Source organism: Xiphophorus maculatus, chromosome 20, assembly GCF_002775205.1.
Source record: "Xiphophorus maculatus strain JP 163 A chromosome 20, X_maculatus-5.0-male, whole genome shotgun sequence".
Taxonomy (NCBI): domain Eukaryota; kingdom Metazoa; phylum Chordata; class Actinopteri; order Cyprinodontiformes; family Poeciliidae; genus Xiphophorus; species Xiphophorus maculatus.
In genome coordinates this window covers 31,092,279-31,117,200 of record NC_036462.1, presented here as the reverse complement: position 1 = coordinate 31,117,200, position 24,922 = coordinate 31,092,279, and the positions used below count along the sequence as shown (strand labels likewise).

Here is a 24,922-nt window from a genome sequence, read left to right as displayed (position 1 = left end):
AGAACATTTCTGCTCCAGAGAGGTGCTTCTCAGCGTCAGGGCGGTGTTTATCTGTTCCAAGAAGTTGCTTTTCTCCTCCAAGGAGGCTCTTTTCTGCTCCAAGACGGTGTTTATCTCGTTGAAAATTGTGTTTTCCAGCTCCAGGGTATTTCTTTCCCTTTCCAGGGCATGGTTTATATGTTTCAGAGTGTTGTTTTTATTCTCTAGAGCAGTTTTTTCCTTCTCCAGGGTACTTTTTTCTTTCTCCAGGGTGTTGATTCTCTGTTCCAGAGCGGTGCTTTTCTGCCCTAGGGCAGTTTTTTCCTTCTCCAGGGTACTTTTTTCTTTCTCCAGGACATTGTTTCTCTGCTGAAGAGCGGTGCTTTTCTGCCCTAGGGCAGTTTTTTCCTGCTGCAGGGTGTTTTTTTCCTTCTCCAGGGCATTGATTCTCTGCTTCAGGGAGGTGCTTTTGTTCTCCAAGGCAGTGGTATTCTGCTCCAGGGTGGTGTTGTTCTCCTTTAATGTTCTGTTTACGTGCAACAGTTTGTTTAATTTCTCGTCTTTGTCTTGAAGCAGATTGTCTTTGTCAAATGCAGCTTGTTCTATGTTCAGAACTTGCATCTTCAGCTCCTCATTTCTTTCAATCAGAGACTGTTTTACAATGGACATCATGCCAACTTCTTTCAATATTCCATGGAGCTTCTGTGTCTCTTCAGCTAATGTCTGTTGTACTTTTTCCTTCCCAGAATCACAAGATGATGTCTTACTGCTGCGACTTATTGTTGATCCCGTTTCTCTGGACAAATCCAAAATCTTCTCAATGATTTTCTTTACTTGTGTGTTAGAATTTGCCTCTTTATCTCGAAAAGCTTTCATTTTCAATCTCTTGTTAGGATACTACTACGTGCTCTCTGTCTCTCTTCTTCAATGGTTATGACCGTAGAATTCAAGCGTGCAGCTCTGTGATGCCCTCTAGCTCCACAAAGTGTGCATCGCTCTTTGTGACATCAATTTGCGTGATGTCACACATTGATGTCACTGCCTCAGCAGAACAACTAGAAAACTGCTGAAGTTTGAATAAAAACAAACTTTACGGCTGAACGCTGCTCGGCTTAGCTGATGGCTATTGGAGACAGTTCAGCTGGTAATATGCCACCAAGGCTGAAATCCACACTGGGGAGACAATGGACTGGCACAGCAGGGTGCGAGGACCACAGGTCAAAAGGAAACATTGTGTCCGAAAACAGAAAAAGGGGAAACGGGCCTGTTGACCCAGCTGACGCCAACTCAACCTCTCTCTAGCTAAGCAAGGTTGGTGGAATCAAATAATGTTCTCGCTCTTTGGTTACCTAGCAACAGCCTGTTGAGTCACTTGCGCAGCAGCAGTTTCTGGTTTCACCTCCATTCCTCATAATTGCTTAGAAATAAAGAAAAGAAATTAAAAAGCATTGTGATGTGAAAACTATGGATAAAACAAGAATGTATTCCAAATATTGAAAACAGAAAAACTAACAAAAACATTATTGATACAGATATAAGACACTTATTTTATGATATTGTAATATTGTTCAGCCTTACCATAATTAGACTATTTCTGTGTTTAAAATCCATTTTAATTAGTTATTATTTAGGATTATTTTCTGAGAAATTGAGTTTGATTAGTTTGAATGTAATTACTGAAATTCGTGGTTTGGGTAATGTTATCATTAACCAAATCTATATGACTCACAACAACATTTAATTTCCCTTTGGGATCAGTAAAGTTGAATTTTGAAGACAACATTTTACCAAGTTTTTTTTCTTTTTGTCCAGTTTCTAGTGAAAATATTTTAGTACACTTAAAATAAGACAAAACTGACTAAACTTTTCAGCAAGATATAGAAGCTTGTTTAAGTAAATAATTCCTTAAAATTGCTGAAGAATTATTAGTTCCATTCACAGAATATGATACCCCAAAGCCTCTTACCTTTGTGAAATGAAGAGCAAATGTTTCCAAAGCACAGTTAAAGAGTTGCTGGTAAATTAATTTATTCCCATGTTATAGAGTGGGAACGGATTATATCAGGTGGCTAAAATATTTGGTTCTCCTCCTTTAACTTTGGAAAATAATAATCAAATGTCACCAAATCCACAGGATTTGTTGTTGATGAAGAGAGGAATCGACATAGTTAAAGAGTTTGTGAAAAAATAATAAGGTCCATGTCATGGAGGGGGAACAAATTTTTTCAAGTGGCTAAAATATATGGTTCCCCCCCAAGTAAGTTTGGTAAATAAAGGGTATATATTACCAAATTCACAGGATTTGTTACTGATGAAGAGGAGACTAAGAACAGTTAAAGGAGATTGTGAGAAAAACAATTATCTCCCATGTTATGTCTGGGGAACAGGTTATTTCAGGCAGCTAAAATATGTGGTTCCCCCTTTTAACTTTGGCAAATAATGAGCAAATGTTTTCAAACTTACATAATTTATTGTTGATGAAGAGAGGAATAAACACCGTTAAAGACTTTCTGGAAAATTAATTTGTTCCCATGTTAGGGAGGGGGAACGGATTATTTCTGGCAGCTGAAATATCGATTCTCTCCTTTCCTCCCCCCATAACTTTGGGAAATAAAGAGCAACTCCAAATTCGTTTGTAGGAGGCAGATGGAAATGGAAATAAGGCGTCCACTGGCACTAACCCCATACAAACATGTGTCTGTTCAAAAATAACTAGAAACTTCCATTTTAAGCTTCGTGGTGTGCTTAGACACTAAATCAATCTGAACATTCAAAACAGGCATCAGATTTTAAGAAATGGCCATTTTAAGCTTCTCTCGGTGAGAAAACGTTTATTTTTCCCACATTGTTGTAACTCCATTTCAACACTCCTAACAGACACATAAATGTTGGAAACAACTAGAAACTTAGTTTTTAAGATTTCCTATGTGTTCAGACAGAAAATGAACCTGAACACTGGAAGCATCAGGTTTTAAGGAATCACAATTTCAGGGATAGAATGCTTTATTCCTCTACTTTGGGATCAACAAAGTATTTTTGAATTCAATTCAATTCAATTGAAGAAGCAATGAGTAACAGAGAGGGCCAGAGATACCGGCAGTGTACTGCAGCCCAGCTGCTTCTATTATTCCAATACCAACAGTCTGACTGATCCCAGTGCTCCGTAATCACCAGTAGAGGGCGCAATCACCATACATTTTAAAAGCACATAGCTACGAAGGGAATGGGTGGCCTATTTATGACTTTTAAGGTTTTCATATGATTGACACGCAATTTAGAGTGAGCAAAATTTAGAGTGAGTGATGACGCTCAGCTCTGACAACTAGCCACGGATCTGCTAAGAAGTAGCAGTTTGCGACTTCCTTTGTTTTTGTCCATTGTGTCATTGTGAGGTTTGGGACATGGCTGAAAAGGAGGTGCACGATGATGCAGTGGAAGGAAGGGTCATCAATGAAGAATACAAGATCTTGTGCTTGTCATTTTGTTTCGTTTCAGTACTGTACGTTAATGTTGCTTCTTTAGTTGAACAGTTCTCTAGGCTTTCGGATTTCTTTTCTTTGAATGTTTCTGGATGTTCTCTCTTCCTTACTTCAGTCCTGTTGATAGAAATGCTTTAATGTCAAAACTTTGTTTTAGACGTCACACTTTCACGTGTGTCTTTAAAATTACCTGCATGAGTGCAGCGGAAAGCAAGGAACCAGGCATAAAACCTACCCACAGCAAATAAGCAGTTTGGTGAAAATCATTCAAATACGACATTTTATTGTAATTTAGTTCTGTTTTTTTCCCAACTATTTTGACAAGGAGAAGTGTTATTTGTGGTTAAGACCAGTTGCTCTTGTCCTATAAACATCATGACTGCGTGTAACATTAGGTTCCAGGGGTCACAATAACTCACGTGAGATTTGTTTTTCTCATCTATCTGCCGCTCTGTGCGTGTACAGAGGTAAGACATGAACTTCCACTAGGAAAGCTACAACATGTTTTGAATTTATGAATATGTAAGGATGCAAAGTAACCTACCCTGCCACAAGCCCCTCACTTTTTTTTAACCACACGTCCGTACCCCTCCCTCACTGTATCCCTAATTGTCAAGATCAGATCTGCGACAGGCTGACTCAGAGTGGCGGCTTGACAAACGCAATCATCCGGACAGCCTGGGGTTGAGTGGCCAGTGGTTGGCAGCTGCCCCGACTCCTCAGCTGGGGCCCCTATGTTTAAGGCCCGGAGGGGGGTCATCACTGCCATGGGCCACTACTGACTGACTGGACCAGTCTGGGTGGATTTGAGCTGGGTGTTGGGGGTACTGTTCGGTGAAGGAGCTGGATGGAAAGATGGGGGAGGAGGAGGTGGACTGCGGAGTGCTGCGAGGTCAAGGACAGGATTTAAAAGAAAGGAAGGGGGGGTGTTAAGGGGGTCGGTTCAATGGTGGCTGAAGGGATTAGGAAGAGGGTGGGTGAGACTGAGAAAGATAAATATGGATGAGAAGTGTATGACAATTTCTTAAGGGTTCTAAAGAGAACAATCTGGAGCCTTTCCAAGTAACCATCTCAGTATAATGTGTTCTAATGGCATGGGCCCAAAGGGTGCTGAGGTTGTAGTTGCCAATTTTCTCAACCATCGGACTGAGATTCATCCTACCAGCCCCTAACGTCTAACCAGCAGCCTTGTTCTCCCTTTGCCCTCCGTCCCTGGTGACGTGCCATGAATCCGAAGCTATTAGATTATGCAACGCTGTTCAGCCGGTGAAAGCCTACTGGGAGCCTCAACAGACAATTAGCCGAACCACAGTCGTGCAAATGGTTAAGTGTGGACTCCAGTCAATTGAATAATGGGCAATTGCAAGCTCCATTTCATTCGGTGATATGCTCCTGGTGCAGTGGGGGCAAGTGTGTGGGTGTGAGAGAGAACTGAAGGGAAAAACATGATGGCACCGTACATGTTTGCAGCCACTTTAAAGTTTTGGCACACAGTTGACTCCTGAACCTTCACTTTCTTTGTCAAATGTTACAAATCACAATTTAACCTTTTTATTGGATTTTAAAAAAAAATAATTTAGAAACATTTTGATTGAGAATCTGACTGTGATTTGTGCTGCTTTGCATGGTGGCTGCAAGTAGATGAGTTTCTGGGTTCCCACTGATCCTGTGTTACAAAGCTTTGGGCCCTGACTGTTGGTCAGGAGCGCACCGATTTATCGGCCAGCCGATTTCCTTAATTTTGGGAGAGCGATGATTGGTCAATATGTAAAGCCATTTTTAGGCTCCGATCTTATTTACCTCGGCAAAGGTCTAAAAATCAACCACTCTCCTTTTCTGCTGAGAGGTTTGACTGTTAGCCCCGCCCACCAGGTCATGTCTGCACGTTTACAGTTAGCAACACTCACCCCACTCAGCTCAGCAACTTTCTTGCTATATTTAGCAACATTTTAGACATTTTAAACCAAAGAAAATTTGTTTTAGCCACAATTGGATTCTGTAGGTCAGGCTCTTTAAAGATCGGTAATCGGCCAGAAAAGTGCAATCGGTTCACCCCTACTAATAACTGTTGTTAAATGTAGGGTCAAAAGAAGCACGCTGACTGTGCTGGTCCAAATTAAACTTTTCATGATAAACAGCAATAAAAAAGTGTCTTCATGTGTGTCGGTAATTTTAAAAAATTAAAAAAAACAACCTCACAGCTGCTGTGTAAGTCCTTATAAATGCAAAACGTATTTTGTTTTTAAAAGATTTCACACAAAACTGGATTTTAGTCGTACCTGGTCTGATCTTTAACTTAGTGTAAGATCAGTTAGAGAAGGAGAGTCTGGAAGAGAGGTGGGGTTGCTAACTGTATTGATTGGTTCCTCCAGTAACGTCCCTCTGTCCGTGACTGGTTAAGTCCCAGTCTGTGGTGCTATTCACATCGACTGGTGTGGGCTGCCGAAAGGACGCAGCAACTTGATGTTTGTGTGCAAATGCCATTTGTTGACATTGATTTTTGTCCTGAGTAGATTCATGTGGCATTACTGTGTTGTGTTTCATTGTCAACAAAGCCCATTATCATGACCAAACTGTTTACTTGCTATTAGACTAACTGGTTTGAAGAAATAATACTTTTCATATCATAACTGGTCACCTACTTGGAAATCTAGATATCATACGTTCAATTAAGAAGTCAGGTTATCCACTAATATAACTCATAAGCCCCTTCTCCACCAGTGTGGCTTCAACTGGTTTTGACGAGACTCGTGTCTTATCAGCAGATCCTCTGCGGTTCTTTCCTGTTTTTTGTAGCCACAAAAACCATCTCAACCACCGGCAGACATGACATCTGCCACCAGAGCGCTGCTCGGTGTAGAGGAGCGTATGAGCAACAAATGACGTAATATCTGGGTTTGTTGGAGTCAGTCGCGATAGCATCCAGGTGAATCTTAATTTTGGGCCGCAATCTTAACTTGACACTTTTAGGCTGTTTGTCTTGAACACAAAAATGAAATGCTTGGTTTTACTTGAGCGCATCAAAACCACAACCTGGATGATGTTCTCCTGCTGCCGCGTGACAGGAAGCTCGCCGCTTTTGTTTCCACCCACTTTCACGTCCAAAGAGTTTAGATAATTAAAAGAAAACTATTCATAAAAAATATTCAGTAGAGCAAATCCATTTTATCATGAAAAACTTTTAAGAAGAAACAATCCGAGCTACTGTACTACAGCACAAAACAGATGAAAACAAGACACAAATTAAAACAATAAAATATAAACGCTTATTAAACTGTATGAAAGTAAAGTGAAACACAAGCAATGACACAAGCTAACTCACAGTGTCATTGAAAACATATTTGTGTTTGGATGTAACGATTAAAAAAGAACTGGTACCAGCTGAAAGGAGGCCTGACTGATCCAGCCATAAAGTGAGTTGTAATAATCTTACTCACGGTGCAATAAAAACATGAATTATTACCCACGGGTTTTAGAAACAGCAAAAGTAAAATCATGTCTCCAACATTTATGAAGCTTGTAAAGTTCAGTGCTGAATTCTGTGGAATTTTCATTTGTTTTCCTGAGAAGATCGGCTATTGGTCTGAGGTGGCCGGGTGCTGTGTGGTCAACACGGCTGCCCAAAGCGGAGGGCGAGCGAACGTTTCCCCCTGGAGACAGGTCAGGTCACAAGGATTAGCCGTGGCACCGGACATCCCCAGATCAACTGATCCGCCTCAACAATGACGGTCTCCTTAATGCGACGACAAAAGGGCCGAGCTCAGGCAGAGCGAGGCGGAGAAAACGACTCGCTGATTTGGAGCAGCAGAAGATCAGAGTAAATTGCTCCAACAATAATGCGAGATATTTGAAAAGATTGTACTTTTTGTGTGTGTGTGTGTGTGTGTGTGTGTGCTCGTTTGTTTCTCTTGTGGGGACCATTTTCCTGACCCATACTACGTTGTGGGGTCCCACTGCTCCTTGTGGGGACCGAAGCCTGGTCCCCACAAGAGGAAATGCTGTTTTTGGGTCAGGGGTCAGATTTAGGACTAAGGTGTGAATTGAGTTTGGGTTAGGGTAAGAGTGAGGTTTAAGCTGTAGAAATGAATGCAAGTCAATGGAAAGATAGCTGCGCAAACGTGTGTGGATGTAGGCGTGTGTGTGTGTAATGTCTTGCAAACAATTTCTTCTGTATTTTTGTTCCTTTTTTAATGCCATTTATAAATAAACCATCCCACAAATGCCTGAATTGATTGTGATTGTCGAGCTGCACAATGAAATTTAAAGTGCTCTGACAGCCATCGGCTCCTGTGTTCACACATTCTGACATATTTTCCAAGAGTTTCATCTGGTACATTATAAATACAATCTAATAGCTAACATACCAGTTTCAAGATTTTGGACTTGTCATCGAAAAGATTTGAAAAATCACTTCATCTTCTGCCGTCAGAGTAAATATATCTGCCTCTGCTAATGTCTTTTATTCAGCCACGTTCAGCATTTGGCAATCACCTGGACGACATGCAGCATATTTATTTGCCTGTTTTCCTGTAAGATAGAAAAAAAAAAAATTTACATAAGAAGAACGATAAACACTGTTACCTTGGCGATATTGAACAAACAGTTGCCAGACGATCCATGAAAACTGTTTGAACATACATACACTGGATTTAAATATGAGCTTTCTTGGCAAAAGTAAAGAAGTTTGTAAACATAAAAAATGGTGTGTTCAATCATCAAATTCTGTTTATTTCTAATTAAAAAAGATGTAAAATGGCCACAAATTCTCTACTGTAAAAGGAATCCTGTTCTTCCATCTTTACATGTGGTCAAGCTGTAAGTGTCTTTTGAAAAATTGCCAGATTTGCTGTGGCTTCTTTTTTCCTGAGGAGCTAATGAGGGATCTCTGTCACTGGTCCAAGAAAATGTTTCACACGGTGACTAATGAGCCTATTTGGAACTAATTATCTTGTTTGTTACGTTTGCCTTGAATATTGGCACATCGCATCAATTAGAAAGTAAAACAACTGGGAATAAAATCGCAGCGGCAGAAGGAAGTTGTCGTAGGTGAAGTTGTGCGAAATGTGTTTTTCGAAACCAGTGCTTGCAGCATAAAATAAATGATTTTAATAGTGATGTTAAACTTGGGGAGGGGGGGGAACGCTGCACGCGGCTTATTAGTGGTGAAACAGAATTGTTGCCAACTTTGCATCACCTTCAAGTTGCAGTGGCGACTGTTTTCTTCATTCGTGTTTATCAGTGCAAATAAAGTCATATCATAGACAATATGAAGTTATAGACTTAAACATCTTCAAGAAACACCATGTCACTTTCGGCTAAAGGATTGTAGTGCAACAGGTCTTTAACTAAACAAATACAATGTTATTATCGCAGTACTTAGTTTAAAAAAAATCTCAACTGTAACTTATTTTTGTTGTGCTTTATAAAATCAGAGTATTTTCCTGTTTCACATAAAGAACAAATATGAAATAAAAGAAGAGATCCAATAAGCAACCGGACAAGGAACTTAGCCACGCTGATGCTCTCTTCAAAATTGCGGCAAGTTTTTCCTCAACAGCATCAAGCTTTAGCTGCAACTTAAGCAACCGAATTGTGTCGACGCATCGCTTTTTGAGCCGGACTGGCCACTCGAAGCGTTTCACCGTGCGACACACTCACCCTTGGCCTGTGAGCACATTGGTGTCTGCAGACGTCTGGAGGATTGTACGGACCGCCGCATGGAGGCCAGTGAGTCTCGTCTGACAGCAGCTCAGTGGCGAGAGCCTCCTGCCTGGTTGGGTTCCCAACACTCCACTGTTCAAGCCAAGCACCTTCTCCAGGTCGTATCTTTTGACGGATGTGTCCGCCGACCGACTCACCCTGGAGCGGGTTCCTTATCCCTGAAACTTTGATTAGTTTCGATGGAGAAAAGTTCCCAAGAGACTTTTTTTAAAACAGCACAAGTAAGATGGGAGTCAAAGCTGAAGTAGCTTTATGTTTAGCGGGTTGATTGGGCTTAATTCCTGAAAGTCTAATTTGATATGCATTAATCCCTGGATTAGCGAAGAGCTCTCCCCAAGGCTTCCACGGTCTGAGTCTTCCCAGCAAACCAGGGTCAATAGGAGCATATTTCTTTGCAAACATGATGCCAAATTCGATAATTATGAGAAACTCGACATAAACGTGTTTTTTAAACACAGCACCTCAGCAGTTCCAAAAACCCATTGTGGCTAAATCCACTCTCTGTCTTTTCAACTACTTCTCCTTTAAAAGACGAATAAAAGCCAAGGAGTGAGGAGAAGGCCCTGCTCATTAACCCCTCCGTGCCAAACAATGAGTCCTGGAGGCGCACTGAGCCAAGGAGCCAGCACTCCTCTGACTAGGTATCTGGGTGGGGGTGGTGTGTGAATGTGTGTGTGTGTTTGTGTGTGGGTAGGGGTGCGCGCATGTGTGTGTGTGTGTGTTGGAGGATTCAATTTTCCAGTACAATGGTAAAACCCAATATTTCTCTCAAAAGCCGCAGAATGAAATTGCACGAGTTTTACTCTTTGTGCCAAACACTTTTAGCGACTGGTTGAGCAATAACCCAAAAAGCAACGCGTGAATGAAATGGCGACAGGTAAATACAGAGACGGTCTTTTCTTGAACATTTTTAACAGACCAAAGCATTTCAGACAGTCTGCAGACGGCCATCATTTGATATGTTCACGTAAAACAAAACTCTCTGTTTCCAGCGAGCCCAGTCCAGGCCAGTGGGAAACCTCTTCACCACAGCAACGCTTTGTGGAGGAGGAAGTCATCGAAAGGTCGAATTACAAGTAAAACGTACAACAACATTAGCAGTACTTCAAAAAACTGCACTCTGTTTTAGGTCATATCTCAACACAGCAAAGGGACTTGACCTCAATTACCATTTACAGCGTTACTGACTCCAACATGTTCATCGCTGCTATGGATTTCATTTTTTGCATTCATATTCTTCAGAGTTCTCTGATCGCAGGGCTAGATCCTGCCAACAGGTTGAAAATGTACGGCAGTTGAACTGCTGAAATGTTGCTGTGCTACAATGCAAATCTAATTTATTATTTTTGTTAGAAAAATGTGGGACATCATTGTTCCGTACAGTTTGTATTTATTTATTTTTTTGTTTGTTTTTGTGATGTGAAGCACTTTGAACCGCCTTGTTGCTGAAATGTGCTACACAAATAAACTTAATTGATTGATTAACATGTATGTTGCTTTTCTGTTCACATTTTCAGTTTGTCATTGTAATCCTCACTGAACAAAAGGGGACAACAAACTGTTATTTGTCATCTTTCTCCTTTTACTACTTAATACATGTCAATTATTTAACCGGTTTTCGGCAGTTCAAGCTTATTTAACTTATTTTACTTTCTAGCAGGGATGTGCAGAAATAGACACTGGGAGGTTTCTGCTCTGGACCAATCATCTTCTGAATTTTTTTTTTTTTTTTTTTTTTACTGTGTAAATTCTGGATTTAAAAAAAGCAAGTATCTCCAAATTGTTGTAATTTTGCCTAAGATTACCGCCCTGCATCCTTCACAACACATACAGACCGTGACATGCCCCCACCAGAAACAACGACCTATGAAACAATTCATTTAAATAAGGACAAATGAGTTGAGTAACATTATAATTCATTCTCTACCTGTAATAAACATTCAGTAAAAAAAATTGGCACATGTATGTTAAAAGTATTTTAAATATGTCAATTCTATCAGGAGACATCTTGTCATCAGTCCTCAGGGTGTAATCTTAATTGTAAGAATAATTGCTGTCAGATATCACACTGGCTACATGCAGAAGTACAGACAGTAGCTATAATTACATTTACTCAGTTACATTTACTTGAGTAACTTTTTTTGCAAAAAAAAAATTACTTTTATGAGTGTTTTTACTCATCTACTCTACTTCTACTTAATAAATGTCATTATAAAGTATCAATACTCTTACCTGAGTAAAATGTCTGGGTTTTCTACCCACTGGTTGAAACAAACAAGCTTTAACCAACAATTCACCAGACACAGACACACAGCTGCAGTTTGTGTTAAAGTTTCATAAGTTTTCTGTTGAAAGAAACTGATTTGAGAAAAGTCTATTTTGCCTGATTTTGTTATTTTTTTATTTTGTTGCTTATATAAAGTATCGTCATTTTGGTCCTTAAAAATCGAAAATTTCCATTTAGCTTTATATGGGGTCCGTCTGATGACGCAATGTTTAAATATGAATTGATCGATAATTTGATCAGTTATTCAGTACTTCAGTAGACTTTTGACCAAATACTATTTTACTCTTACTGGAGTCACTTATTTTGGACGGCTTCTTTTTACTTTTATTTGAGTAAAACTAAGTTGACTTATCACTACGCTTAGTTGAGTACAAGTTTTAGGTACTCTGCCCCCCTCTGCGTAGAAATGATTTTTCTCTTGGCCATATCCTGTGCTGTTGCATTGCTATGTCTTTTTTTTCTGTTGTTGCCAATTTGATTGCTAAGTTGATGGTGTTGCAGTTTTTCCATGTAATAAATTTCAAAGACCAAAGTATGTGCAGCACAAGGTGCCCTTTTTCCCACTTGAGCACCTGACCCCCCAAATATCTGTGCATGCCACTGCTCTCTGCCGTTTTGCAGATGTTGTGGGAACTTTATCTACTGGCTGCGCTGACACAAACTGTCCCTCTTCATCCTCTTAAGAAGAAAAAGTCCTCGCCGCTGCGGCGGGGAGGCTTTAATTGGCATTTCATGCGGGCTAAACAGAGGGGAAGCTCATGTAAGTTAACATTTGGTCGAATTAATTGGTCCTTTTCTCTCTTTTCACCTCCGTCAGGCTCTCGCGGGCCGCAGACGAAGCTTCCCGTTAATCTCCCATTTTAAAATCAATTCACTGAGACAGACAAAGAGTCCGCCTCGCGCTTTTCTTCCCTTCCTGTCCCAAACGAGCTCCTTTGTGGCCCGCAAATTGTCTAAATCCCCCTTCGGCGGACCCCCGTCGGAGCAAAAGGGGGGCGGCAGCATGAAGACGTCCTCGTGTTGCTGACAGGTGATTAGCCGCGCGCGCCCGCGACCCATAATCTCCCTGCAGTGTGGGCGCGCGCCTAAAGCAAAGCTCGCGCTCTCTCTCTCTCTCGTGTTTGTGGACGTCGGAGGCCGCCGCTCAGATGCGAGGGAAACCCAGAGAAAGAGTGCGAAGAAAAGGCCAACTTGCCCGCTTTAGGTTGTTTACTGGCGTTCATGTCCCGCGGCTCTGCGAGCGACGTACGTGCGCGTGTTCGACCGCGCCGCACGTCGCTCGCTGCTCACGAGTCGAGCGATGTAAGTCAAATAAAAAAAATGTTTGAACGGAATAGGAATGAAATAGGAAACGGGCCAATGAGCGAAGTTTGCTTTTTGTGAGGGAACGTGCAAAAAAAAAAAAAAAAAAAGTCAGGAACAAGATGCGCGCTCCCGCGGAACGTCCGCAAACGGAGCTCGCGCGAGCTGAGTGAAGCTGACACCCCACCCACCTCAAAAAATTCAGCAAATAGTCTGAGTGGTTAGTGCTCCGTTAGTGCAGGTTTGTGCCGTTAAAATTTTCGTTTGTGCAGCTTTCGTTTTCGAGATATTAAAAATTATATTTTAGGTCATCCAGAGTTCACCATCCCCCCATGTTGCTCCAAAACAAACCAAACTGGGCTACTTCGTTAGTGCTCCGTTTGTGCAGGTTTGTGCCGTTAAAATTTTCGTTTGTGCAGCTTTCGTTTTCGAGATATTAAAAGTTATAATTTTGGCCGATGACGTCACCATCCCCCCATGTTGCGCCAAAACGAACCAAACTAGGCTACTTCGTTAGTGCTTCGTTAGTGCAGGTTTGTGCCGTTAAAACGGACGTTTGTGCAGCTTTGGTTTCTGAAATATTAAAAGTTATAATTTTGGCCGATGACGTCACCATCCCCCCATGTTGCTCCGAAACACACCAAACTAGGCTACTTCGTTAGTGCTTCGTTTGTGCAGGTTTGTGCCGTTAAAATTTTCGTTTGTGCAGCTTTCGTTTTCGAGATATTAAAAATTATATTTTAGGTCATCCAGAGTTCACCATCCCCCCATGTTGCTCCAAAACAAACCAAACTAGGCTACTTCGTTAGTGCTCCGTTTGTGCAGGTTTGTGCAGTTAAAATTTTCGTTTGTGCAGCTTTCGTTTTCGAGATATTAAAAGTTATAATTTTGGCCGATGACGTCACCATCCCCCCATGTTGCGCCAAAACGAACCAAACTAGGCTACTTCGTTAGTGCTTCGTTAGTGCAGGTTTGTGCAGTTAAAACGGACGTTTGTGCAGCTTTGGTTTCTGAAATATTAAAGATTATTTTTTAGGTCATCCGAGTTCACCATCCCCCCATGTTGCTCCGAAACACACCAAACTAGGCTACTTCGTTAGTGCTTCGTTTGTGCAGGTTTGTGCCGTTAAAATTTTCGTTTGTGCAGCTTTCGTTTTCGAGATATTAAAAGTTATAATTTTGGCCGATGACGTCACCATCCCCCCATGTTGCGCCAAAACAAAACAAACTGGGCTACTTCGTTAGTGCTCCGTTAGTGCAGGTTTGTGCCGTAAGCTATCCATGCATACATCCTCTCTGCTTTGCATCGAGTCAACATTTTATATGAAACCTGAACATTAATTTACTTACCTTGTTCAAAAATCAAAATCAGGGTTGGAAAAATTCCAAAGATGACTCTTTCAAAACGATTTCTTTCAAACTGCTAGAATAATTTCAACGAGAGGCTGAAATTACACTTGCTCTTCCGCAAAAACAACACTCGCTACAGTGTGGGTGGAGCCAATCACAGTTGACGTTGTGTGAGAACTTTGTCAAAGTTGGCAAAACATTTTACGTGCTTTTAAAAATCCTTGAAGATCACGCATATACATTTAATGTCAGCAATTGGATGAAATGAAACTCGTTGCATTTAAAATATATTTACTAAATATTAAGTACATTACTTGGATGAACTTTGTTGAACCAATGACCCTGCCATGCACTTCCGGTTTAACTCTGCAAAAACTTTATTTGCTCAAGAAACTAGCATGTTAGCTATGGATTTTTTGTTGTTGTCGTTTTTTACCCTTTTGCTGCATAATCAGCAGAAAGTAAGTCAACAATGTGAATATAATTGTTGAAACCACCTCCGAAACCAAAGCACAGTTGAACAGTCGTACAAATACACACATTATGTTACGGTCACGGCCGCATGTCCTGTCTTGACAGGATTCATTTATTGTGGAGAAAGTTATATTGGTGAGAAAACATTACTATCTAAAAACATTTCTTGAAATGAGACAAATTTCTTCTTGTTCGAAATCTTTATTGAAGTTCAAAACAAAAGAAGGTACACATTGTACAACAGCTGAAAATCTGCAGAATTTAACTTACACAATAACATACGAAATTAATAACTGCTTGCTTTGTGGTTATGTCCAGAGCAGGCCACAGTCATCAATTTAGGTGAAGTCAGTTGGCGTATGAAAGAAAATTATGTAATATCTCATGATGAGCAGTAGCCCAGTTTGTTTTGTTTTGGCGCAACATGGGGGGATGGTGAACTCGGATGACCTAAAAAATAATCTTTAATATTTCAGAAACCAAAGCTGCACAAACGTCCGTTTTAACGGCACAAACCTGCACTAACGAAGCACTAACGAAGTAGCCTAGTTTGGTTTGTTTTGGCGCAACATGGGGGGATGGTGACGTCATCGGCCAAAATTATAACTTTTAATATTTCAGAAACCAAAGCTGCACAAACGTCCGTTTTAACTGCACAAACCTGCACTAACGGAGCACTAACGAAGTAGCCCAGTTTGTTTTGTTTTGGCGCAACATGGGGGGATGGTGACGTCATCGGCCAAAATTATAACTTTTAATATTTCAGAAACGAAAGCTGCACAAACGAAAATTTTAACGGCACAAACCTGCACAAACGGAGCACTAACGAAGTAGCCTAGTTTGGTTTGTTTTGGCGCAACATGGGGGGATGGTGACGTCATCGGCCAAAATTATAACTTTTAATATCTCGAAAACGAAAGCTGCACAAACGAAAATTTTAACTGCACAAACCTGCACAAACGGAGCACTAACGAAGTAGCCTAGTTTGGTTTGTTTTGGAGCAACATGGGGGGATGGTGAACTCTGGATGACCTAAAATATAATTTTTAATATCTCGAAAACGAAAGCTGCACAAACGAAAATTTTAACGGCACAAACCTGCACTAACGGAGCACTAACCACTCAGACTATTTGCTGAATTTTTTGAGGTGGGTGGGGTGTCAGCTTCACTCAGCTGCTCGCGCGTTGTTCCCCCAGCTGGGGTTCAGTCAGTCTGGACAGTTTCACCTGAGCGGCAATGAGTGGAGGAACGGAAACACTCATCACAAATCCAAGTTTTCAGTGTAATAATCGATAGAGAGGAGAAACAGGGACCATTCATTTCATCAGACGGATATTTTGGACTGACCACGAAATGTGACCAAATAAGAATAATGAGAATAATATATTTTTTAATATATTAAAAAATATATATTGTGTGGGATGGACACAATATATTGTGTCCATCCGAATATATGATTTTCATTTGTTAGAGTAATACAACACTGAACAATTACCAATGGGGGGGTAAAATCTCAGCTGTCTTAAATGTTTGAAATCGTCATTTATTTTGCAGCAACAACAATCAAACATCGCGTGGTTTCGTGTTTCACAGAAACGCCTTTCAGATTTAATTTCACAGTTTTTTAAAAAAAAATAGGATGGACATATTTTATCGTGATATAATATTAACTGAACTTCTATAGCGTCACTCGCAAACACGTTCACGCGCAAAGCGTCAGCATCATTCGTGATGTAGGGAATTGCCCAAGGGCACTTCAGCAGGAGAAGGAGGAAGATGGAATCAAACTCGCAGTCTTTTGATTGCCATAGAAATCTTCCAGTTGGACCACAGCCTTCTTTGTAAAGTACAGAGAGAATGAAAAATGTAATAATAATAATAATAATTCTTCCTACGGTCCCCTAAGTTTTCAGCAGCTTGCGTCATTTCAGACATGGACCTACACATCAAGCAGAACTCTTGTTCAAACTGTATCATTGATAAATCACCTCTGTAGCATTTAAAGGGCCGTTTTGTTTTGTTTTTTCTGTCGTGTTAGTGGCTGAGCTCCTTGGTCTCTGCGGCAGAATTCACGCTCATCCCGGAAGTTGACTTCATTTAGCAACGAGTTAAATGAGCCGCTCACGGACATCAGCTTCACAATCGCTTGGCTTCCGTCTCTTCTGGTCCGTGGAAGTGTGGTCATTTGCTCCACGGTGCTGCCGGTGCTCCGCCGGTCCTGGGTCAAAGTTCAAGTTCCAACATCACCTTCTGCTCTGTTGAGCAGTTTGGTGATTCACGTCTCCACTTTCTCTTTGGCCTTTTCCCCCTTTTTCGTTTTTTAATTTTTTTTTTCCGTTTTCATTACCAGATTTCTTGTGGATCCAAGCCGTCATGGCCTTCTTGATGTTTTTTTTTTTTAACAATCCTTTCCATGTTCTAAGAAGACAAGAAGTTTTTTTGGGGCGTGGGGGACCAAATTTGCTAAAAGTACGAAGACTCATGTGGAGAGGCTCATATTGACTTGTGCAGGTATTTTTATTTTATTTTTTTATTATTATTTTTTTTAAAACACTCATTGCTCTATATAGTTTCCCCCTGTTTTGATCTAAATTCTTTGCTTCGTGAGCTTCAGAAAGAGAATCCTGCGCCGCTCCCCGTTTTCTACAGAGAAACCAGCTGAATGGTTGCGGTCTGACACACAGAGATGATCCAAGAAAAGCAGACAGAGTGTCACTTCGGATCCTCGTCCCTCCGAGTCCAACAAGTCGAACTTTTTCCCTGTGATCACAACAGATATCTTCTCTAACTCGGTCTATAAAGACCAGCTTCTACGTCACCAGCGCCGCTTGCAATCTGCTTCCGGAAGGTAAATGCTCCGAGACATCTCTGCGAACTTCGTGCAGTTTGTAGAGAGGGGGGCTGGGGGGTGGGAGGGTGCTGACGGGGGGGGGGGGGGGGGGGGGGGGGGGGGGGGGGGGGGGGGGGGGGTGAAGGTGAGTGGGGGGCGTCGTCTGCCAATATTGGCCTTGCCAGGTTATTCCGCGGCCGGCCGAGCGCGTTAATTAGCTGTTAACAGAAACGGAGCCATTTGGGAGCACGTCGCGGCTCTCCGCAGAATGTGCGCCGGGATAATATTGTTCCAGGAGACGTGCGCAGAATGACCCAGACTTTATTAACGCGGGGGCCCAGATGACGAGCTGCGGCCTGAGTGCTCCATTATCTCCAGTTCTGATGAGTGGCTCCGGATGAGACGCGCACGCCCCCCCCCCCCCTGCTGTCGGACCCCCGGGGCCGTTTAGCTGCTTAATGTAATTTGCTTTCAAGGGCTGTGTTATCTCCCATCATTTGGGCCATTATTCCCCGAGTCAAGTGTAAATGTGGCTTTATTAAAATCGTGTCTGTCAATAAATGTTGAAGTGAAGTCGGACGCAGTGCATGCCGGTCCGTCGCTTTCTCCCGAGCGCGTGGAAACGGCTCACCTGCACCTGGCGGGCCTGCAAGCTCAGCGACGTTCATCCTGCTGCCGCAAGAAAACCGGAGCGATAAGGCAAAACAGGCAAGAATAAGCAAATTACATACAAGTGAAAGTGGTTGAACGTTTGTATGTGAGCTGGCTGTTGTTGCACTTTAGTGCAAATTATTAAAATGACTTCTGTTGTGAATCCTGGACATTTTCCGCCGCCTGAAACACGTCAAAACCTTCATCGTTTCTATATGTATGAACTGAAATGACATGGCTGAGACGGCGAGCTTTCATTATAAGTTATAAGTTATTTATTCACATTAACACTTTCCAGTAAAATACATGACACGGCGACTCATATTTAAATAGCGACGTTTTTTGACCTGCTGTGTTCGTCGGTCGGGTGGTTCGGCGCCGTGTGTTCCACATCTATGAGGAGGAATGCTAGATGACAAAGAAAAGAAATCAGAATGTTCCTTTCAGTTCCTTTCAGTTCCTTTCAGCTCGCTCTTCTCGGGTTCTGGTCGGCTCGTCCCCCCCTGTGTTAGCGCACGGGCCCCTAAGACTCGCCACACCCATTTGAGTCCAGTCTCAGAGGGGCTTTCTCACCTCAGGCCGGGATTTTTTTTTTTTTTTTTAAATGTATTTATTTTTATTTTCTCTTATTCCAAGAACACCAGTCATGGTGACCCGGAGCCCGCCCTGTCCTCTCAGCAGGTCTCAGCTCTGCGGCTCCCTCAGGGCCTCCGAGACCGCAGCGAAGCCGCTCTCGTGCAGCTTCCTGATGTGCTTCTTCAAGTCAAAGTTGCGGCAGAAGCCTTTGCCGCAGGTGGCGCAGGTGAACGGCTTCTTGTCGTTGTGCGTGTGCATGTGAAACGTCAGGTTGTAGATCTGGTGGAAGGCCTTGTTGCAGATGGAGCACTTGTACTGCTTCTCCCCGCTGTGCGTCAACTTGTGGTTCTTGTAGTTCCCTAAAAACAAACAAAAATGAAAAGTGAATGAACAGAGCAACCCTGAAGTAAAAAAAAAAAAAAAAAACCCAAACAGTGTCCAGTGCAACAGAAAAATATATATATAAATCATGTAGCAGGTACAGCTGATAAAGCTGGTTGTCATTTTTTGCTGTGTCAGTAACATTCCACTAAAGATAAAAACTTCAACACTAAACGTTACGGGACTTATTAGTCAACACGTCAACCTGCTGCCGCTTCCTGTGATGTCCAGAAAAGAAAAGAAAAAAAAAATCGCTTAACGTTTTTTTTTTTTTTTTTTTTTTTTTTTTTGTAAATGTGAAACTACAACCAGGTGGGAAAAAAAAGAGTCCAGTTCAAACCACCGATAAAATACACAAACGTTTCCTTTCATTCATTAAAAGAAAAAAAAAATAAATAATGAAACCTTTTTTTAAGCATAAAACGAGGAGGCGGAATTAGTTTCTTCCTTTAAATCGGGTTTGAGTGGGCAAACTTCAGGATTTAGAAATCATCAATCTGGTTTCATTTGGAAATGCCTGAAGGTAAGAATATTGTCTTTTCTCAGCAAAAAACATAAACTATATTATCGTCTATTTCAACAATATGATTTCAATTATTATTATTGTTTTTAATCTAAATGCAGGAGGTAATAGTGACATTTTTACGCATAAATATATTAAACAGTTTGTCAGTTAAACCTTTCATTTATTTCAGTAGCTTGTTTTAGTTTAGCAGTAGCTGTAGTCATTTTAGGCGCATATTCAATCATTTCAAAAGAAAAGCGGTGAGCAAAGTGACGATTCAAAAGCTCTGCGCAGAGATCCGCCGTGAAGCTGCGCGGAGTCTCCTTCCCTTAATCACATTTTCTTCTTCTTTTTTTTTTTTTTTTTTTGCGCCGTTAAGGTCGAGAAGTTGTCAAACTTTGTCAGAATCAAGCGCTGTGGCAAAAAAAAAAAAAAATCAAAAAAGAAAAGCGAGAGAGAGAAAAGCCAACTTTGCCGGAGTTCAAGCAGCTGACCCGGAGCAAATGCTGCCGTCTTCAGGGAAGAATTAGTCCGTGGAAAGTGCCACGTCCTGTTTGTGCTGATGGCTTTTCGGCGAGCCTGCAGGTATTTACCACAACGCGGCGGCTCCGCTTCCCGCATCCAAGAGCCAACATGCGGGAGCCCAACATGCGGGAGCCGGTCGGAGTTCGCGACAGAAACCAAAGGAAAAAAAAAGAAAATCGGCCTGTATTGACATTGCGAAATGCAAATAAGTTATCGCTCTTTCTTTGTTATTTTCTTTCTTTGTTTTTCTGCGTAAACTACTGAGGTAAAAAAAAAAAAAATCAATTCAACCACGAAACTGAGTACAAAGCGCTAACTTACTTCATTTACCTAATTCAAGCGCCAGACCAAAATAAAACTAGCACGTGTATAATAATAATAATAATAATAATAATAATAATAATAATAATAATAATAATAATAATAATAACAATAATAATAATAAAGGGACAATCGAGGACAATTACCTCTTTTTTCAGAGTTACTTTTAAACGTTAAGCGTTTTGGTTCAGATGCGCGTCACGTGTTTTTTTTTATATACAGTTTAGATATTTATTATTATTAGTATTAAAACTAATGAGTTAAAAAAACAAACACGAATGAATACATTCAACTCGCCAGTGACGGCTGTGAGGCTTCATGAAACACGCACCTTTCTGGTGGAAACCTTTCCCGCAGAACTCGCACACAAACGGCTTGTATCCGGCGTGGATGCGCACGTGCGTGTTGAGCGTGGAGCTCCTGTTGAACGCCTTGCCGCACTGGTTGCATTTGTGCGGCTTCTCCTGCGTGGAGGATATTTGAAGTAAACAGCAGTTGAAAGCAACTGTGTGTGTGTGTGTGTGTGTGTGTGTGTGTGTGTGTGTGTGTGTGTGTGTGTGAGGCGGCCAGGCCGGCCTGCAGGTGTGCCCCCCGCCTCCCCCGCGTCTCACCTGAGTGTGGATGATCTTGTGCCTGCAGAGCGTGCTGGCCTGTCGGAAGCCTTTGCCGCACACTTTGCACACAAACGGCCGGGCCCCGGTGTGCACCGGCATGTGTCTGGTCAGGTTATAATGCGCGTTAAAAACCTACGAGAGAAAAGAAAACACACACACACACACACACACACACACACACACACACACGATCCTGTTAAAATGTGTGTTCTACTCACAAGCTGTCAGGTTTGTCTTCGAGCGGATCGCTGTCGTTCCTGAAAAGTTTACCTTCCCACAAACTTCACACGTGAAGTTTTTGTGCTTGCCTTCCGCGCCGCAGCCGCCGGAGCTGAGCTTGCCGTGCGTCTTGACGCCGTTCTTCTCTCCAACCAGAGCGTGGTTCTCCTTCACTATCTGGTCCAGCTGGCCCGGCAGATGCTCCTTGTGTGGGTACTGGGGAGTGGGGAGCTTCTCGGAGCCGGCGCCGGCTAGCTTGGCGTTCTCCAGCAGCAGGAGTCTGTGGTGCGCCGACAGGGACGCCTGGACCTGGGGGGTGGAGAGCCAGTGTCCGGCCAGGAGCTCTGACTGCTGGTACGCAGAGTCAAGGTAATTCAGGTAGTAGAGCGAGCCCACGCTGGGCACGGCCACGGCTTGGTGGATGACCTGCGGCTTCACCACCCTGCTGCCGGTGGGCGGTACCGGCTGCTTCAACGTGGACTCCGCTCTGGCGCACACGCCGCAGTTCCCTTTGCACGGCGCGGCCGCCGATCCACAGAACGTTCCCCTAAGGCTGGCTCTCCAGAGCTCCGAGTAGTTCATAAGCGCCTTGGCCTGCAGGTCGTAGCTGAACGGCTGCAGCGGGATCATGCAGGGGATGGGGGAGCAGAGGCCGAGCAACTTCTTCCCCTCCGAGGGCTCCTCCGCGCCGCCTCTCGGCTCCGAGCTCTTGGACATGATCCGGTCGATGGAGAAGGCCAGGCTCTTTGGAGCCCCGGAGGGCCCGGTCCTGCCGCAGGACATCACCGTCTCCAGAGAGGCAGAACTTGCCATTTGAAAAAAAAAAAAAAAAAAAAAAAGGAAAGAAAAGAAAAAAAAAGTCTTGCCGTTCGCAGCAGAACTTGTTGGAAAGTCCGAGCGTTCCTGTTTTGTCACTCCTCTGGGTCCCCAGCAGCAGCAGCAGCAGCAGCAGCAGCAGCAGATACAGGAAGCATCAGTTTGATGCGCACCTCGCTGTCAGACTGTCCTCCTCCTCCCCCCTCCTCCCCGACGCCTTCCCCAAACCCCCCATGCAAACTGCGGCGTCCAGGGGGTGATTGGTTAATCCTCGTTAACTTTTGCGCGTGAAAATTAACGGGACATTTTCGAGTCAAGAACCAAAAGAAAAAAAGAAAAAAACAAACAAACAAACAAAAACAACAAACAAAAAAAAACAGAGGGAGGACAGCAGAATCTGAAGAAAGAAGAAGAAGAAGAAATGCGGGAGCTCCAGGAGGATGCAGGAGCGCGGAGTTAAGTGTGAGTTAGAGGTTACCGCTTTAATGCTCAGATGACTGGAGAGCCGCACGCTGGCGGGGCCCCGCCCCCTCCTCAGCGCCGATCCTGACATCAGCGGGCAGCAGCTCGGCCTCCAGCAGGAAACGCCCCTCACCAACCTGCGCGCCACCAAATCAGGAAAGTTGAGGGGCTGAAAGCCTGTAGACACAAAACGACTCTTTTTCTTTCTTTTCTTTTTTATTTCTCTCTCTTTTTTTTTTTTGCCTCTTACCTGAGGAGGAAAATGTGTAAACACGGTCTGTCTGCGCTCATTAAACAACAGGAGTGGAGCTGCTTTCATTTGGTTAACAACAGAGTAATCTCTGTTTTTGTGCTTCAGTTTGGGATTCTTTTTTTTTTTTTGTTCAAGAGAAAGTTGCTAATCCTCTGAGATGGGATTCCTCTCTCTCCCTCTCTCTCTCTCTCTCTCTCTCTCTCTCTCTCTCTCTCTCTCTCTCTCTCTCTCTCTCTCTCCCTCTCTCTCTCTCTCTCTCTCTCTCTCTCTCTCTCTCTCTCTCTCTCTCTCTCTCTCCGGCTCCCATCCTCACTTTAACAAGCAGAGCTCCGCACTCTGGACCTCCAGTCTCCACCTGTTTAAAGAGCGCAGACGCCCCCTTTGGGTCCTATAAGCGCCGCTCCTCCACTCGATTGTAAGGAAGCAATTTTCCAGCGCGATTCACAGAGAAAGAGAGAAAGAAGAAGAAGAAAAAAAAACAGAAGCTCATTTACTTTTCGCAACTAAAGCACCGCGTGAACGTGTTTTTTTTTTGTTTTTTTTTTGTCGTTGAAATAGAAGAGAGGGAATTAAAGATGGAGAGAGGAGAAAAGAAACAACGTTTAGTTAATGACATGTAAAAAGAGAAAATAGTAAAAGAGGGTATTTTTTCCTCTCCTCTCTCGCTTTCTCTACATTGTTTAGAAGGAATTTGCTGGAATCCACTTCGTTGACGGATCAGCCTTGAGCTTGTAGGCCTTTTTTTTTTTTTTTTTTTTTTTTTTTTTACCTGAGGGCGTCTGAGTCTGAGAGACAGGAGAGGTTCCGACCCACCGACACCGAGGGACAATGAGTGTGCAAAGCACATGTGGAAACCATGTTAAGTAAAGAGATCCCCTTTATTTCTCAGTTCCTAAACATTTGTGGTAAAAAAAAAAAAAAAAAGAAAAGAAAAATTAAAATTAAAATTAAAATACAACTGGTCGAGCAAGTTAAACAAGCACAACATTAGAAAGGAATAGCACAATGACAAAAAAAATATATATCATGTTTTATTTCATCAAAAACAAACCAAAATGTAGAAACAATAAAAAAAAAAAATACAAATAAAATCTTGACCAAAAGGATTCATCAGCATCTATGAGCCTCTCCATAGCAACCCTTAGATGACTCCGGTCTTCATGGAGAAACTCGCTTACATTTTGAGGTTGACAATTGAGAGGATTAGCAAATGTTTGGACAACTTTTCTTTGTTTTAATTGAAACCCATTCAGAAAATGCAGGAGAGAGAACCTCACTAATCATCCCCCCAAAGTGTTCAGTCTGTTCACAGAGACAAAATAGGAATCGACAAAAGCATTTTTGAACAGTTTTCTTTTTTTTTTTTCTCGGGCAGATCGATGAGCGCGGCTGTTCAAGTGAACCGCGACCGCGTACCGTTTATTTACCACCGGAGTGAAGAACTTCTTAGGTCTTCTAAATACAAATGGCCTCCACTGGGGCAAATTGGGTCAGATTAACAGCAACCCAAACGAGGAAGACGACAGCAGTAAAAGAACCTGGAGACCAGAGCAACACTTCCGGAGCCAGACCTGGGGAAGTTACCGGGCGGGTCATGAGGCTCAGCCAGGATCACAGGATCAGCTCCCCCCAAAAAAACAACGACTAGAGAGACACTGGCTTCATGTGGGCCCACTTCCTGTAGGCAGAGGCCTTAGAGAAAGAGTCAAGAGGTTCCGTCATCCACGGTGACTTGGAACAACGCGGTGTCCGAGGCGGACTGGGTCCACAAGGCGCCCTTCCCTTTGGACACTTTCTGGTCATTTTAACTCTCGCAGGAGACGTCAGGGGAGAATCAGAAAGGACTGAAAACACCTTTCGTCACTCCAGGAATGGCAACAGGTCAGGATGCGTAAACAAAACAAACAGAAAAAGTCTCTAATTTACGGTAAAATACCGCCAGAAGTTTACGGTATAAATCCGGTAAAAAAAAACAACAACAAAAAAACAACAACAACAAAAAACGTTAGAAACGTGTTTTTTGTTGTTGTTGTTGTTTTTGCTCAGGTAATCACCAAATTACACCTGCACACATTTCTGAGCCTCTAATTTGGTCTCAGTCTGGGTCAGTAGGCTGACTGGACAGGTGTCCAGAAGACAGTTCCCTGCTTGTTGTTCACAGAGCGCTATATCCTCA

At 42.6% G+C, this 24,922-nt stretch overlaps 1 protein-coding gene across 1 annotated transcript; it reads right to left on the bottom strand.

Annotated features, from left to right (window-relative positions):
* Positions 1-18,331: 18,331 nt before the first annotated feature.
* On the bottom strand, positions 18,332-22,238 carry fezf2 (FEZ family zinc finger 2). Its single transcript, XM_023324906.1, has 4 exons — positions 21,267-22,238; positions 20,994-21,128; positions 20,714-20,846; positions 18,332-19,009 (listed from the first exon to the last, which is right to left on the bottom strand). Exons 1-4 carry the CDS (start codon positions 22,026-22,028, stop codon positions 18,759-18,761), a joined length of 1,281 nt encoding a protein of 426 aa, XP_023180674.1. The 5' UTR covers positions 22,029-22,238; the 3' UTR covers positions 18,332-18,758.
* Between the last annotated feature and the right edge of the window lie 2,684 nt (positions 22,239-24,922).

Coding starts and splice junctions, on each gene's coding strand:
- fezf2 (XM_023324906.1), bottom strand. CDS start 22,028: ATGGCAAGTTCTGCCTCTCTGGAGACGGTGATGTCCTGCGGCAGGACC. Junction 20,847..20,993: donor ACAAGATCATCCACACTCAG/GTGAGACGCGGG, acceptor TCCTCCACGCAG/GAGAAGCCGCACAAATGCAA. Junction 19,010..20,713: donor GAAAGGTTTCCACCAGAAAG/GTGCGTGTTTCA, acceptor GTTTGTTTTTAG/GGAACTACAAGAACCACAAG.